The 16,179-nt window shown below is 45.0% G+C and overlaps 1 protein-coding gene across 1 annotated transcript in view; it reads left to right on the forward strand.

The window, feature by feature from the left end:
- The first annotated feature begins 7,218 nt into the window (after positions 1-7,218).
- Positions 7,219-16,179, forward strand: part of NPL (N-acetylneuraminate pyruvate lyase) — a 37,320-nt gene continuing 28,359 nt past the window's right edge. The window contains exon 1 of the mRNA XM_052654057.1: positions 7,219-7,286. Within this exon, the coding sequence (XP_052510017.1) occupies positions 7,219-7,286 (68 nt within the window). The remainder of the gene's footprint in view (positions 7,287-16,179) is intronic.

A 16,179-nucleotide genomic window follows, 5' to 3' on the forward strand; every position in this document is an offset into this window, starting at 1 on the left:
TGCCAAAGCCTTTGACTGTGTGGATCACAATAAACTGTGGAAAATTCTGAAAGAGATGGGAATCCCAGACCACCTGACCTGCCTCTTGAGAAACCTGTATGCAGGTCAGGAAGCAACAGTTAGAACTGGACATGGAACAACAGACTAGTTCCAAATAGGAAAAGGAGTACGTCAAGGCTGCATATTGTCACCCTGCTTATTTAACTTCTTTGCAGAGTACATCATGAGACACGCTGGGCTGGAAAAGCACAAGCTGGAATCAAGATTGCTGGGAGAAATATCAATAACCTCAGATATGCAGATGACACCACCCTTATGGCAGAAAGTGAAGAGGAGCTAAAAAGCCTCTTGATGAAAGTGAAAGAGGAGAGTGAAAAAAGTTGGCTTAAAGCTCAACATTCAGAAAGCGAAGATCATGGCATCTGGGCCCATCATTTCATGGGAAACAGATGGGGAAACAGTGGCTGACTTTATTTTTCTGGGCTCCAAAATCATTGCAGATGGTGATTGCAGCCATGAAATTAAAAGAGGCTTGCTCCTTGGAATGAAAGTTATGACCAACCTGGACAGCATATTCAAAAGCAGAGACATTCCTTTGCCGACTAAGGTCCGTCTAGTCAAGGCTATGGTTTTTCCTGTGGTCATGTATGGATGTGAGAGTTGGACTGTGAAGAAAGCTGAGTGCCGAAGAACTGATGCTTTTGAAGTGTGGTGTTGGAGAAGACTCTTGAGAGTCCCTTGGACTGCAAGGAGATCCAACCAGTCCATTCTGAAGGAGATCAGCCCTGGGATTTCTTTGGAAGGAATGATGCTAAAGCTGAAGCTCCAGTACTTTGGCCACCTCATGCGAAGAGTTGACTCATGGGAAAAGACTCTGATGCTGGGAGGGATTGGGGGCAGGAGGAGAAGGGGACGACCGAGGATGAGATGGCTGGATGGCATCACCGACTTGATGGACGTGAGTTTGAGTGAACTCTGTGAGTTGGTGATGGACAGGGAGGCCTGGCATGCTGCAGTTCATGGGGTCACAAAGAGTCGGACAGGACTGAGCGACTGAACTGAACTGAACGAATTAATTTCTGGTGCAACGTGCAACAAAAGACCTATCCTAATGGATTTAAAAGCACTTTGCAAACTAGAAAGCACTTCAGGAAATTCATTTTTTCTAAATGCTTATTTAGCATTGCCCATTGCCTTTTATGGAAAACTGAGGTTAATTCACATCAGCAAGAGAAAGCTGAGGGACTTGCTTATGGTTGTGTTTCTGATTTATTAACACAGCACTTAATATTAGAAAATAAACTCTTTGACATTTCTACAAGTAGAGGTATTTTGGTTAAAAATGCTTTTTCTTTCCAAATGCTTTCAATTGTTCTCCAGAATAAGCCAGAAAAGCTGTCGTATTAGTAACAAATCTGCTTTTAATATCCGTTCATCTCTTTTTAAAAACTGGAATATACTGATTCATAACGTTGCGTTAGTTTCAGTGAATCATTTATACCTGTACATATATCTTTTTTTTTTTAAGATTCCTTTCCCATTTAGGTCATTACAGAGTACTGAATAGAGTTCCCTGTGTTATACAGTAGGTCCTTATTAGTTATTTATTTTATATATAGTAGTGTGTATGTGTATGTTAGTCCCAATCCCCCCATTTATCACTCGTCCCTTTCCCTCCTTGTAACCGGCAAGTTTGTGTTCTCTAACTGACTCTATCTCTGTTTCACAAATTAGTTCATTTTACCATTTTTTTAGATTCCACTTATATGCAACATCGTATGATATTTGTCTTTCTGACTCACTTCACTCAGTATGACAACAATCTCTAGGTGTATCTCTTTCTAACAGGAGAACCTGCGGGGTTGGGGCAGCAGCTGGAGCTGGAAGATCAGGGAATCCCCAAGGGGCAGGCAGTGTTCTCAGCAGGCTTCTAGAACAGCAGCCCGAATTTCCAAATCCGTTGTTGCAGGGCCTCGGGCAGAAGGCAGGTTAACACAGAAAGGGGAAGAACCGGCCCAGCAGGAGAAAAAGAAAAGATAGGTGTGGCTGCACCTGAGGGGAGGTGCAGGACGGACGGGATGAGCGCGCGCTCGGAGAACCCAGCTGCTCGCAACTGTTGGGGAGCCGGAGCTGCGCGCCTGTGCGCAGCCAGACCCCGGCGTTGGCGGCGGCACCCCGGAAAGAGGGAACTCCACCTGTGCGCCCGGCCTTGCGCCGCGGGCGGCGCGGGAGGAACTGCAGCTCCCGGGCCTGGCGGGGCGGGCACGTGGTGCGCCGCTGCCGCGATAAAGAACGCCCCTGCGAGCCGGAGCGCAGCGGCGCAGGCGGCCTCGCGGCGGCTGGGTGAGCGCCCGGGCGGCGTGGACGGACGCACCGACGGACGGACACATGGAGACCGACAGACAGGGAATGAGCGCAGAGGGGCGGCGGGGAGTGGACTCGGGGGTGGGTGAGACCGTGACGGCCGGACGCAAAGGTCAAGGCTGGGGAGCTGGGAAATGGAGTCTTGGGGAGTGTGAATGCGACAGCCTCCCGGCCCGGGGGTAGTGTCCGGACGGACGGACGGACGGGAAGGGGGACCTACTCCGCTAGGTTCTGTCCAGACCGGAGAGCCGGGCCTCAAGGATCCTTTTTTTAAAATGATCAGAGTCAGCCACTGGGGAGAAGAGAGTTTAGGGATTGTGATACAGTCCCTTCATTTGATGGGACGCTGTATTTCTGCATTTTTGTGTGTTTAGTTTCTCCATTTCTGTCTTTCGAGTGACTCTCCACGCCTAGAACTGCATCTTCCTCTTCCTCCCCCAGCGATTTTTCTTAACTTTGTTCTTTTAAGAGAGCTTGACTTAGGCAGCTTGAATTCTTTGCACTAAGGAAAGGATTCTTGTCTGTGGAAAGAGGTGTTAAGATTTCGAGAGTAATAAGTGTTTAAGTAATGATAATCTAAATACTCCTGTTTACAAAATACGGATCATTCTCAGTTACCAGGGTTGTGATTTTTTTTTTTAACTCCATCTCTTCCTGAAGCGGTTTCACAGTTTGCAAAGCCAGTAAACTTTGCTCATTTATTTTCCCTTGTGACTCAGCTGGTAAAGAATCCGCCTGCAATGCAGGAGACCTGGGTTCGATCGCTGGGTTGGGAAGGTCCTTCCTCCCTGGAGGAGGGAAAGGCTACCCACTCCAGTATTCTGGCCTGGAGAACTCCATGGACTGTATAGTCCATGGGGTCGCAAAGAGTCAGACAAGACTGAGCGACTTTTACTTCACTTCACTTCCTGAAGCATTTTCACGGTTTCTAAAGCCAGCAAACTGCTCATTTATTTAGTGTATTGCTCCACACAAAGATAGATTTTTGAACCCTTCTTGCCCCCTGACGGCTTACACTGGAAAAGAAGAGCCAGAACTACCTATCTCTGATGTAGTTTTTAGTGAAAAGCAGATGTTTGAGGGAATTCTAAAAGAGTAAGAAATTATTTTCATTTAGGGGATCAGAGAATGTCCTCTCATATTTAAGGTGAGTTCCAAAAGTTGGTTATACTGAAGGGGCTGAAATGGGAGATACTGCCATTCTGGGTGGGAGAACAGGCGAGCCAGGACAAGGTCGGTTGCAACAGAGCACCAGGGACCAGTTGGACTGGGGCACTTCAGGTGTGGGGAGATCTCTGCAGAGACAATAGACCAGGAAATTGGGTATTTGTCCCGTGGAAGCCAGGAAGAAGTTAATTAGTGTTTTCTGAGCAGGGCCAAATCAAGATCAGAAATGTCTGAGCTACTAGGTTAATCTGGTAGCCTGCCTATGTTGGAGAAGAGAGTTGGGGTTAGGACAGTGATTCCCAACTCTTATCCCAAGCCTCGTATCTTTTAACAAAGCAAGCTGTATTTAAGTGTGCTTAATCTGAGACATCGATAGATAGATAAGTCTTTCTATCTTGCCAGTCCAGGCTTTTGACCATCCTAAGACTATCCTTGTAACTGCCCTAAATATGAAATAAATGCAGCTGAAAGCACAAGAATATGGAAATCTAGAGTGTACGGCCTCTAGGAGACTTGATATGGAACCTAGCTCTCTGAACTTTTATCTCTTGAACCTTCTTGAGCCCCTTTAATATGAAGTTGTGCCCATTGGTCTAGATAAGAGGTGATTAACGATGTGTAAGTTATGAGAGGGACAGTAAGGGGAGCGGGAAGGGTTGCAGGGAAAGAAGATAACAGATGGAAAGGAAATGACTTAGTCCCTGAATAGAAAAGAGTAGCCAGTGTTGGGGCGGGGGGTGGTGCGGACGGAGCTGAGATGACAGGAAACGGTGCTGATAAAGGAAAGCTGCCTATTCTCTCCTATAGTCAGCAGGCAAGACTTCACGGAGGGGGCTGAACCTGTGCTCACTATGTGCCTGGCAGCCTGGCACTGTTAATCACTTTACAAGAATGTAATTCTCTCAGCACCCCTATGAAAAGTGATTACTGTTATCCCCGTTTACTGAAGGGGAACCTGAAGCACAGAGAGGTTAAATAGTAGTCCTGAGGTCACCCAGCTGGTAAGTGGTGGAGCCAGGATGTGGATGCAGGAAGTCTGACTCCAGACCTAGAGCTCTAACCCTGCTACTGTAAGGAGCAAACGAAGACATTGTTTAGATGATCAGATGGCAGGTTTGCTTTAGGCTGTCCTGAGTTGAGATGCGTGCAGGAGGAGGATGTGTGCAGTTGACGGTGTGCAGTGAACACAGCGTCAGCCTCATTTGGTGCTCAGACCTTCCTCTGGGGTAGACAGGGTCCTGTGTTCTTGACCTTGCATTTTCCCCATGGGCCAGGTGATTACATTTCTCTTTCAAAACTTCCAACAGGATTTAGTGTCATCTTCAAACTAGGAGAAGTCAGAGAAATCCTAGTATCCTTTATATCTGGTAAGGTTCCCTTTGTTGCCCTTCAGTACAGAGCAAAACTACTCGAAGGCTTTGGGCTTAATTTCAGGAGCAGAGCTCACCAGGGATGTATCTCTTTGTAAGGGGAGGTATCACCATTGGCCAGCCACAAAAACAATATGTTTTGCCACCTGTACCCTTTCATGTTTTTGTCCTTGTTCTGCCCTGTTTCTAGCTTCAAGAGCTCACTTGAGCCAGGATCTTAGGGGATACAGAAAAAGTAGAAGTGATCTCTGTACTCTGGAAGTTTATGTTCCTATTTGGGGAGATGAGATTAACAGTTATAAAAAATGAACACAATAGGATAGTCCATAATATTACGTTATGTGGGTCAAATGTAAGCATAGTGGGCGTTGGTGTTTTTTTGTTTTCTTTTTTTTGGTGCTCTAGGTCTTTGTTGCTGTGCGTGGACTTTCTCTAGTTGTGGCGAGCAAGGGGAGGCTACTCTTCCTTGCGGGCGTGCCGGCTTCTCATTGCAGTGGCTCTTGTTGCGAAGCACAGGCTCGAGTTGTAGCTTTGGGGCTCTAGAGCTCAGGCTCAGTGGATGTGCACAGGCTTAGTTGTTTAAAAGCACGTGGAATCTTCGCGGACCAGGGATCGAACCTATGTCCTCTGTGTTGGCGGGTGGATTCTTACCTGTTGCACCACCAGGGAGTCTGGCATTTGGTTTTTAAAAGTGACCTCAGAACTATAATGGGGCATCCCTGTGGCTCAGAGGTTAAAGCGTCTGCCACCAATGCGTGAGACCCGGGTTCGATCCCTGAGTCGGGAAGATCCCCTGGAGAAGGAAATGGTAACCCCCTCCAGTATTCTAGCCTGGAGAATCCCATGGACAGAGAAGCCTGGTAGGCTACAGTCCACGGGGTCGCAAAGAGTCGGACACGACTGAGCGACTTCACTTTCACTTCGGAACTATAATATACTCTCTCTTGTTAATTATAGACATCACTAACTTTTCACGAAGCCAAACATCGTTTGTATAATTGTCACCAAATACTGTCTGATTATGTTTTATTTTCTTCTTCAATTGTTAGATTTTGCATGTGTGCCTTCAAATTTTCATGTCTTCCAGCTCAAAAATTAATAGTGCTTCTGTAACTAGTTAAATGGCAGAGGTGGGAGATGAACCAGGTAGCCTCCTGTGGAATCTAGACTATTAACCAGGATGCTTGATGCCTCTCTTTGCCTGTTTTGGGCAACTTCTTGGCTTTTTTATGCTGGTTATGAGCAGGTACATTCTCAGCCAGGTGGTGAGGGATCCTTTTACCCCAAATGAGTGTTTGCGAGGTTCATTGTCTCAGCAGAGATCTCTGTGGAAGTAATCATCCAGCTACAATCTGGACACCTCATTCAATCACTCACATAGAAAGAAGAAAGTGAAGTCACTCGGTTGTGTCCAACTCTTTGCGACCCCATGGACTGTAGCCTGCCAGGCTCCTCCATCCATGGGATTTTCCAAGCAAGAGTACTGGAGTGGGTTGCCATTTCCTTCCCCAGGGGATCTTCCTGACCCAGGGATTGAACCTGGGTCTCCCGCACTGCAGGCAGACTCTTTACCATCTGAGCCACCAGGGAAGCCCAATCACTCACATATCCATCACTTTTTAATTGAACACAAGGTGTCCAACAGAGCACTCAGTTCAGGGAAAGCAAAGACAAATGAAATCTATTTCCTGTCATGGGGGAGCTTTAGTGGGGAAGAGGTGAATGTCGTATTTGTGATGTGATTTACTAAAGCCAGGTAAACAGGGAAAAACTGATTAAAACTAGAATATGAAAGGATAGTTAGGTAAATCTAATGATAATTATGTAGCTCACACTGAAGCCTTTTAAGGCTTAAATACTGGTCTTAGGGGAGATTCTTGCCCAACCATATGAAGTTATGAAAAGACATAAGGCTGTCCCTTTTCTCCTGACCAGATTTCAACCTGAGTAATGTATTTGACCTTGCTGAATTTGGTTCATATTCTTTCTTCTGCTGGTTTTCATCCCTGCTCTCTGAGGTTTCAAACTGCCTTGGTCATCTGTATAGATAAGCTGGGAGTCCTTTCCAGAGGTATTTTCCTAAAACATTACCCTCTTGTCTCCATCTCTGCTGTCTTTAAAATATAGTTTCCTCCTTTATAATGTAAAGCTCTCACATTTTACATTCCTCTCATTTGCTCTGTGTTTGTAAACTTGTAAGCATTTTTCACAGTTCTAAACTGTGTAGGAATGGACTTTGCCCCAGAGTTTATCATTAATTGACATTTCTTGAGGACAGGAAGGACATTATATGTTTTCCAGACATTTCAGCAACTCGATGGCCTCCCCAAAGAAGAAGCTGCAAGGTCTTGTTGCTGCGACCATCACGCCGATGACTGAGCACGGGTAACTATGATTTGGGACTAAAGGGATCTCTCTCCACCATAATGATCCAAAGGTCTCCATAGTAGCGGTGGCTTGGCCTCTGCATCTTCCACCCCTACAGTGTCTCTGAGCCCAGGTCAGAGAAGAGGTCTCTATATCCCAGGCAGTGCCGAGGGAGATGAGATAATATATGGCAGCTCCCCTTCCTCCCAGTGTCCGTAGCCCCACAAAGCAAAATTCTGCTGGCATTTTATCAGAGCCCTGCCCATTCCAAATAAGACCAGTGGAGTTGGGTGAGGAAAATCTCATTTTAGCAGGATTTGATATCAAGCTCTGGCCTCTAGAAGCTGTGTCTAGACTGTTCATGGACGTGATGAAATGTCCTACCCTGAAAAAAGTGGGGAAGGTTTCTGCCAGATGGCCCCCTTAAGGCATGTTTTATAGACTCATTTCAACATTGGTTAAATGATGGGGAGCTTGCAAAAGGGAGGTAATAACAGATGATTGCTGAGAAATTGTTACCCAAGCAAGCGTTTTCCAGATGAATAGTATGGTGGTACTAGCAGAGAGTGGTCATGTGCCCCAGGCATCCATGAGCAGTATGTAAATCCTCCCTGAATGTTACCATTAACACAGTGGGGATTTGTCCACCTTCTGGATCTGTTTTTGACATGTTAGAAGAAAAGCTTCTCCTTTCTTCCTCCATTTAATTGCAGCCATACCTACATTATGGAGTTATGAGTATTAAAATGAGATAATCCATTAATAGTGTTTAGCACAGGGTCAGCATGTGCTTAGGTTAATTAGTTTGAATTGCTATTGTGGCATAAGGGATAAATGAAAGATGACGTATTCTATTAGCCTTGAAATGAGACGTATGTTTTTGGTCTTCTGTTACTGAATTTTTACAAACCTTAACCCTATCCCTTTAAAGTGGATGACATTTCTTATGACTTTTACTATTCTTAATTCAGAGTTGGCTGTATCAGTTTTCCCTTAGGCCATTGGAGTTCAAACATTTTAACTTCTAAGATTCTCAAAAAATCACATCTTTACTAGGTCTAAGTAAAATTCTTGCTGAGATGGCATGGTTAATAGCATTTTTTTTTTTTCTGTTGCCTCTCCATTTCCACAAGCTCTAAGAAAGACTGAAGTCAGCTCTTTCTCGATGTGTCAGCTACTTGTTGGGCCAATAAAACAGCAGTCATGTGATTGCATGAGCAGACAGGATTTACTTCCTGTTATGGAGTAAGATCCTGTTTGCAAGCTCAGAACACTGCATCTGGTTGGTGCTACTTTAACCTTTTTAATCAGATCCCTGTTAGCCTAGAAGTGGCTTTCTTCAAAGTCCTGCTTGTTCATCTGGAACCCTCGCAGCGTCTGTGTTTTCACTCTATCCTGCTGTTTCCCTGGGATACCAGGACCCACACATATTAGAGATAACTAAAATGACTCTGCTTTTCTGGATCTTTCTGTGTTTCCCAAATACTTCTAGCCCCGTTGCCTCCATTCACTATTTCCTCTTTTTTTTTCATGAATTCTTTTCTCTTCTAGGACCCTCTTTTCCTGAAGTGTGAAATAAAAATGTGTTTTTATAAGGGCCTTGTAAGAATTTAAATTAAATCAAAATGTGTGTAAGTACATGGTACATAGTAGGCATGTAAGTTTTGTCAGTTCCCTTTTCTCTCCATCTTTCTGCTCCATCTAAACATTCCTATAGCTATGAAGCAGGTTTGGAGCACCCACCAAGAGCAGGTAGATATTAACCTACTTGCCCACAAGAGAATGTGTTTTTCTGACATGTTTTCTAAGAGACAGGACAGAAAGAAGAGCCACATGGAATCTAACACCTAGAAATTCTGCCCAGTGACCTACCAACATAGGAGGCTTCCTAACCTAGCTCTTAAACCACGGCCTCTATAATTCAGAATGGCTGAAGTTTCTTTTTTCTTCATAATTCTAGTGATTCAACTCTGAACATAAGTTGATGTCCTAAAGTGAGGAAGTTGGCAGGAAAAAAACATGGTTAAATAGATTTTAGTTAGAATATCTGGGTTCCTAACCCCCAGCTCTGACACCACTAACTATCTGACCCTGGGGAGCTCTATTCACCTTGTAAAAGTTCTCTCATATTTTGTAAGGAGACAGAATTCAACCACATAATCTCTAAGGCCATTCAAATGCTGAGAGTCCACAGTTCTCTAGTGTTAGGTTATTAGGGATAGTGTGGTGGTCTCCATTAAGTAAGAATTTCTGAGTACCTGCAACTCCAGTCCATCCTCCACACTGCAGTCCAATGAGTTTCCTAATAAATGAATATAATCATTTGATGAGCATGAACTTGGGCAAATTCCAGGAGATGGTGGGGGACAGGGAGGCCTGGTTTGCTGCAGTCCATGAGGTCACAGGGTCGGACATGACTTGGCGACTAAACAACAACAAATTAGATTTACTCTCTAAGACTCTCTCCGAAGTCCATTTTGTCTAAGCCTTGCTACTCACAAGGTCCATGGACCGTTAGCTCCAACATCACATAGGAACTTGGTAGAAATGCAGTCTGTTGGGTGCTGCTACACACCACTGAACTAGAACCTGTATTTTAGCAGTGTCCCTGAATGATTCTTTAGCACACTGAAGTCCGGCATCAACTGGTTGAAGCCCAGAACCTGGGATGACATAGGAAGTCCTTTACAGTCTACCTTTCCTACTACATTTCTTTTCCCCAAAACACCTCATCCCCTTTCTTCTCTGTGTGCCTTTACACATTTTGTATCCTCTGCCTTTTTCTAGCACTGTCCTCTCCTTTCCCTGCTCCATTTGAACTTGTCTATTCATCCATCATTGAGTTAGACAAGGCTGTGGTCCTAGTGTGATTAGATTGACTAGTTTTCTGTGAGTATGGTTTCAGTGTGTCTGCCCTCTTGCAACACTTACCATCTTACTTGGGTTTCTCTTACCTTGGGCGTGGGGTATCTCTTAATGGCTGCTCCAGCAAAGTGCAACTGCTGCTCTTTACCTTGGACGAGGGATATCTCCTCCCCACCGCCCCTCCCGACTTTGAACGTGGAATAGCTCCTCTAGGCCCTCTGGCACCCACGCAGCCACTGCTCCTTGGACTTGGGGTCGCTCCTCCTGGCCGCCACCCCTGGCCTCGGGCGTGGGGCAGCTCCTCCCGGCCAAGGCCCCTGGCCTCCAGCGGGGGTAGCTCTTCTCGGCTGCTCCTGCACTGTCGCAGCCTGGCGCTCTTCGCCGCCGCCCCTGACCTCGGACGCGGGGTAGCTCCTCTAGGTTGCCGCCCCCGACCTCAGACGTGGGGTAGCTAATGAAACTAAGTCATGCTCTGTGGGGCCACCCAAGATGGGCGGGCATGGTGGAGAGGTCTGACACAATGTGGTCCATTGGAGAAGGGAATGGCAAGCCACTTCAGTATTCTCGCCTTGAGAACCGCATGAACAGTATGAAAAGGCAAAATGATAGGATACCAAAAGACGAACTCCCCAGGTCAGTAGGTGCCCAATATGCTACTGAAGATCAGTGGAGAAATAACTCCAGAAAGAATGAAGGGATGGAGCCAAAGCAAAAACAATACCCAGTTGTGGATGTGACAGAAGCAAGGTCCGATGCTGTAAAGAGCAATATTGCATAGGAACCTGGAATGTCAGGTCCATGAATCAAGGCAAATTGGAAGTGGTCAAACAGGAGATGGCAACAGTGAACGTCAACATTCTAGGAATCAGCGAACTAAAATCGACTGGAATGGGTGAATTTAACTCAGATGACCATTATATCTACTACTGCGGGCAGGAATCCCTTAGAAGAAATGGAGTAGCCATCATGGTCAACAAAAGAGTCTGAAATGCAGTACTTCGATGAAATCTCAAAAAAGACAGAATGATCTCTGTTCATTTCCAAGGCAAACCATTCAATATCACGGTAATCCAAGTGTATGCCCCAACCAATAACACTGAAGAAGCTGAAGTTGAACTGTTCTATGAAGACCTACAAGACCTTTTAGAACTAACACCCAAAAAAGATGTCCTTTTCATTATAGGGGACTGGAATGCAAAAGTAGGAAGTCAAGAAACACCTGGAGTAACAGGCAAATCTGGCCTTGGAATATGGAATGAAGCAGGGCAAAGACTAATAGAGTTTTGCCAAGAAAATGCACTGGTCATAGCAAACACCCTCTTCCAACAACACAAGAGAAGACTCTACACATGGACAAGATGGTCAACACCGAAATCAGATTGATTATATTCTTTGCAGCCAAAGATGGAGAAGCTCTATACAGTCAGCAAAAACAAGACCAGGAGCTGACTGTGGCTCAGATCATGAACTCCTTATTGCCAAATTCAGACTCAAATTGAAGAAAGTAGGGAAAACCACTAGACCATTCAGGTATGACCTAAATCAAACCCCTTATGATTATACAGTGGAAGTGAGAAATAGATTTAAGGGCCTAGATCTGATAGATAGAGTGCCTGATGAACTATGGAATGAGGTTCGTGACATTGTACAGGAGACAGATCAAGACCATCCCCATGGAAAAGAAATGCAAAAAAGCAAAATGGCTGTCTGAGGAGGCCTTACAAATAGCTGTGAAAAGAAGAGAAGTGAAAAGCAAAGGAGAAAAGGAAAGATACAAGCATCTGAATGCAGAGTTCCAAAGAATAGCAAGAAGAGATAAGAAAACCTTTCTCAGCGATCAATGCAAAGAAATAGAGGAAAACAACAGAATGGGAAAGACTAGAGATCTCTTCAGGAAAATTAGAGATACCAAGGGAACATTTCATGCAAAGATGGGCTTGATAAAGGACAGAAATGGTAGGGACCTAACAGAAGCAGAAGATATTAAGAAGAGGTGGCAAGGATACACAGAAGAACTATACAAAAAAGATCTTCATGACCAAGATAATCACGATGGTGTGATCACTAATCTAGAGCCAGACATCCTGGAATGTGAAGTCAAGTGGGCCTTAGGAAGCATCACTGCGAACAAAGCTAGTGGAGGTGATGGAATTCCAGTTGAGCTGTTTCAAATCCTGAAAGATGATGCTGTGAAAGTGCTGCACTCAATATGCCAGCAAATTTGGAAAACTCAGCAGTGGCCACAGGACTGGAAAAGGTCAGTTTTCATTCCAATCCCAAAGAAAGGCAATGCCAAAGGATGCTCAAACTACCGCACAGTTGTACTCATCTCACACACTGGTAAAGTAACGCTCAAAATTCTCCAAGCCAGGCTTCAGCAATACGTGAACCATGAACTTTCAGATGTTCAAGCTGGTTTTAGAAAAGGCAGAGGAACCAGAGATCAAATTGCCAACATCTGCTGGATCATGGAAAAAGCAAGAGAGTTCCAGAAAAACATCTATTTCTGCTTTATTGACTATGCCAAAGCCTTTGACTGTGTGGATCACAATAAACTGTGGAAAATTCTGAAAGAGATGGGAATACCAGACCACCCGACCTGCCTCTTGCGAAACCTATATGCAGGTCAGGAAGCAACAGTTAGAACTGGACATGGAACAACAGACTGGTTCCAAATAGGAAAAGGAGTACGTCAGGGCTGTATATTGTCACCCTGCTTATTTATTTTCTATGCAGAGTACATCATGAGAAACGCTGGGCTGGAAGAAACACAAGCTGGAATCAAGATTGCTGGGAGAAATATCAATAACCTCAGATATGCAGATGACACCACCCTTATGGCAGAAAGTTAAGAGGAACTAAAGAGCCTCTTGATCAAAGTAAAAGAGGAGAGTGAAAAAGTTGGCTTAAAGCTCAACATTCAGAAAACGAAGATCATGGCCTCTGGTCCCATCACTTCATGGCAAATAGATGGGGAAACAGTGGAAACAGTGTCAGACTTTATTTTTGGGGGGCTCAAAAATCACTGCAGATGGTGACTGCAGCTATGAAATTAAAAGACGCTTACCCCTTGGAAGGAAAGTTATGACCAACCTAGATAGCATATTGAAAAGCAGAGACATTACTTTGCCAACAAAGTTCTGTCTAGTCAAGGCTATGGTTTTCCCAGTGGTCATGTATGGATGTGAGAGTTGGACTGTGAAGAAAGCTGAGCACTGAAGAATTGATGCTTTTGAAGTGTGGTGTTGGAGAAGACTCTTGAGAGTCCCTTGGACTGCAAGGAGATCCAACCAGTCCATTCTGAAGGAGATCAGCCCTGGGATTTCTTTGGAAGGAATGATGCTGAAGCCAAAACTCCAGTACTTTGGCCACCACATGCGAAGAGTTGACTCATTGGAAAAGACTCTGATGCTGGGAGGGGTTGAGGGCAGGAGGAGAAGGGGACAACAGAGGATGAGATGGTTGGATGGCATCACTGACTCGATGGATGGGAGTTTAAGTGAACTCTGGGAATTGGTGATGGACAGGGAGACCTGGCGTGCTGCGATTCATGGTGTCACAAAGAGTTGGACATGACTGAGCGACTGAACTGAACTGATTCATCCATCAAAACCATCCCCTGGTTATTCTTCCCCAGTTTCCCTAAAAAGAGTTATAGAGTCCTTCCTCTGTGATCTCATAGCACCCTGTGCCTACCTTTTCATATTATATCACATTCATTTGTTTATGATGATTACTATAATAACTTTGTTACATGTGTGTTTCTACCAAGATATTTTTTTTCTTCAATCTGGCTGAGCCAGGTCTTAGTTGTAGCATGTGGGATCTTCTGTCTTTGTTTCAACATGTGGGATTTTTAGTCGTGGCATAGGAACTCTTGGTTGCAGCATGTGTTGATCTAGTTCCCTGACCAGGGATCAAACCTGGACCCCCTTCATTTGGAGCCTGGAGTCTTAGCCACTAGATTAACAAGGGAAGTCACCCAACAGGCTTTGAGCTGCCTGCCCTTATGTAAGTTATTTATTGGGTACCAGACACTGCATAGGGACTGAGCATATATCTTATTTATCTTGGAATCTTCAGCATTTCACACAGCATATGGTAAATTTTGTTAGCTGTAATTTCATGAGGAGAGGAAGCTAACATTGATTGGCTGAACACTATGTGTTAGTCTTCATGTGGGGCATTTTAAGGGACATATTCCACTTAAATCTTCGTAGCAACTCAGAGCTGTTACTTCTGTTACTGCAGTTGATGAAACCAAGATCCTATAGACTAATGCCTAATTGGAAAGGAAGGTCAATCTCTACCCAGCCCAATTCGTTTCTTTTTCTACATCAGAATGAAGGACTTTTGATTTCCTTAGTTGTTTCAATAAGTCACTTTTTCCACTGGGCAAGTTCACAGTCATTAGAACAGAGAGTCCATTTCAGATTGGCCAAAATGTCTGGAAAAAAGTTGTGTTTTCTCCCTCAAAGGCCCTGAACTTCCTCATGAGAATTTTCACAGCACACTGTGGTAACTACACACCTGTTACCCAGCCAGTCAAAGGGCCCAGCCCGCTGGAGATGGATTTGTGTAGACTGTCATCTTTCTAACTGTTGCAGGAAACCGAGTGACCCAGATTTCCAGACTAGGACGCTTTCCGCCTCTGGCAGGGTGGGGTCGTTATAGCTCCTGCTCCTCTCCCAAAGGAGTTTTTAAGTAACCGAGTAGTTACTTTGCCAAAAAGGATGAGTAGCTTCCATCTGATTTTGAAAGCTGAAGTATACATGGAATAGTGTTAGAGTGAAAGTGTTAATCACTCTGACTCTTCACGACCCCATGGACTGTAGCCCACAGGCTGCTGTGTTCATGGAATTCTTCAGGCAAGAAGAGTGGAGTAGGTTGCCATTCTCTTCTCCAAGGGATCTTCCGGACCCAGGGATCGAACCTGGGAATCCTGCATTGAAGACAGATTCTTTACCATCTGAGCCACCAGGGAAGCCCAGGAAAACATTAGATTAAACCAAAAGAAAGCATATTAAAGTGAGTACAGTGGGTCTGTACTCCAGGTCTCGGTCACCTGGAGCTCTAGAGGCTCCTCCTTGGTGAAAAGGTCAGGCCTGCTCTCGGTGTGTGAGTATGTGGCCAGGGTAGAACTGGGGAGATGTTGAGACTTCAGTGAAAGTCTGCAGGAGCCACTGTGTCTGAATCCGTGACTCCAGCATAAGCTATCGCCCAGTGACTTTATTTCCGGTTTCCGGTCCGTGATTGGAAAGTCCCTGGGGCCTGACAGAGGTGTCTCCTGGCTGCTTGCATGAGTAGGTGGACATCAGTGGTCAAAACTAGAGCTACTGTCACACAGACAAAGCCCCTGCTGATCGTTCCTGCATCTCAGGGCTTGTTCCAGGTGGGGAAGAGCCGACGGAAGCAGCAAGGGGCAAGTGTGTTGTAAAGGTGTGGTTCCTAGTGGTCACAAATGTCTGAAGCAGAGAGACTTCAAGAATTTGAGCAGGTCCAGCTGACCCAAACGAGGGTCCTGAGATGAATTGTCTAGGCAGTCCACTCACCCATCTTAGAGTCTTGCTCAGTGAGACTGAGAGGCCAGGATTTGACATTTGAGCAAGTAGGGCAGGGAGGGGCAGTGTTAATGATGCTGGGACATGAGCCATTATGGAAAGCGCCTGCTCCCCTTGCAGGCCTTTCAACTACATTAAAGCGTGCCTTTGCCCAAGTGGCAGCTTGGACTGGTTGTCTCTTGCACATTGTGGGCAGTGGTTGCCTAGGCATCCTTTGTTTCCATCTCTATTGTTCTGTTTCCTTTGACAAATACCCTTTGATGTTTATGTTTTCTATATGCCTCAGATATTTTGGTTTCTTTTTGTTTTTTTAGGGACTAATAAGATGAAAAGAATGTTAATAAGATTAAAATTAAATTAGTATTCTCTGGCCCCACTGACAAAAATGCAAAAGTACTAGCCAACTCATATCAATACTTAGTTTTCTTGTCAACCATGCATTCTGCAACATTCTTGCCCCACTGTTTTCTTTTGTGTTTTCATTC

Source organism: Budorcas taxicolor, chromosome 16 (assembly GCF_023091745.1).
Source record: "Budorcas taxicolor isolate Tak-1 chromosome 16, Takin1.1, whole genome shotgun sequence".
NCBI classification, from domain to species: Eukaryota; Metazoa; Chordata; class Mammalia; order Artiodactyla; family Bovidae; genus Budorcas; species Budorcas taxicolor.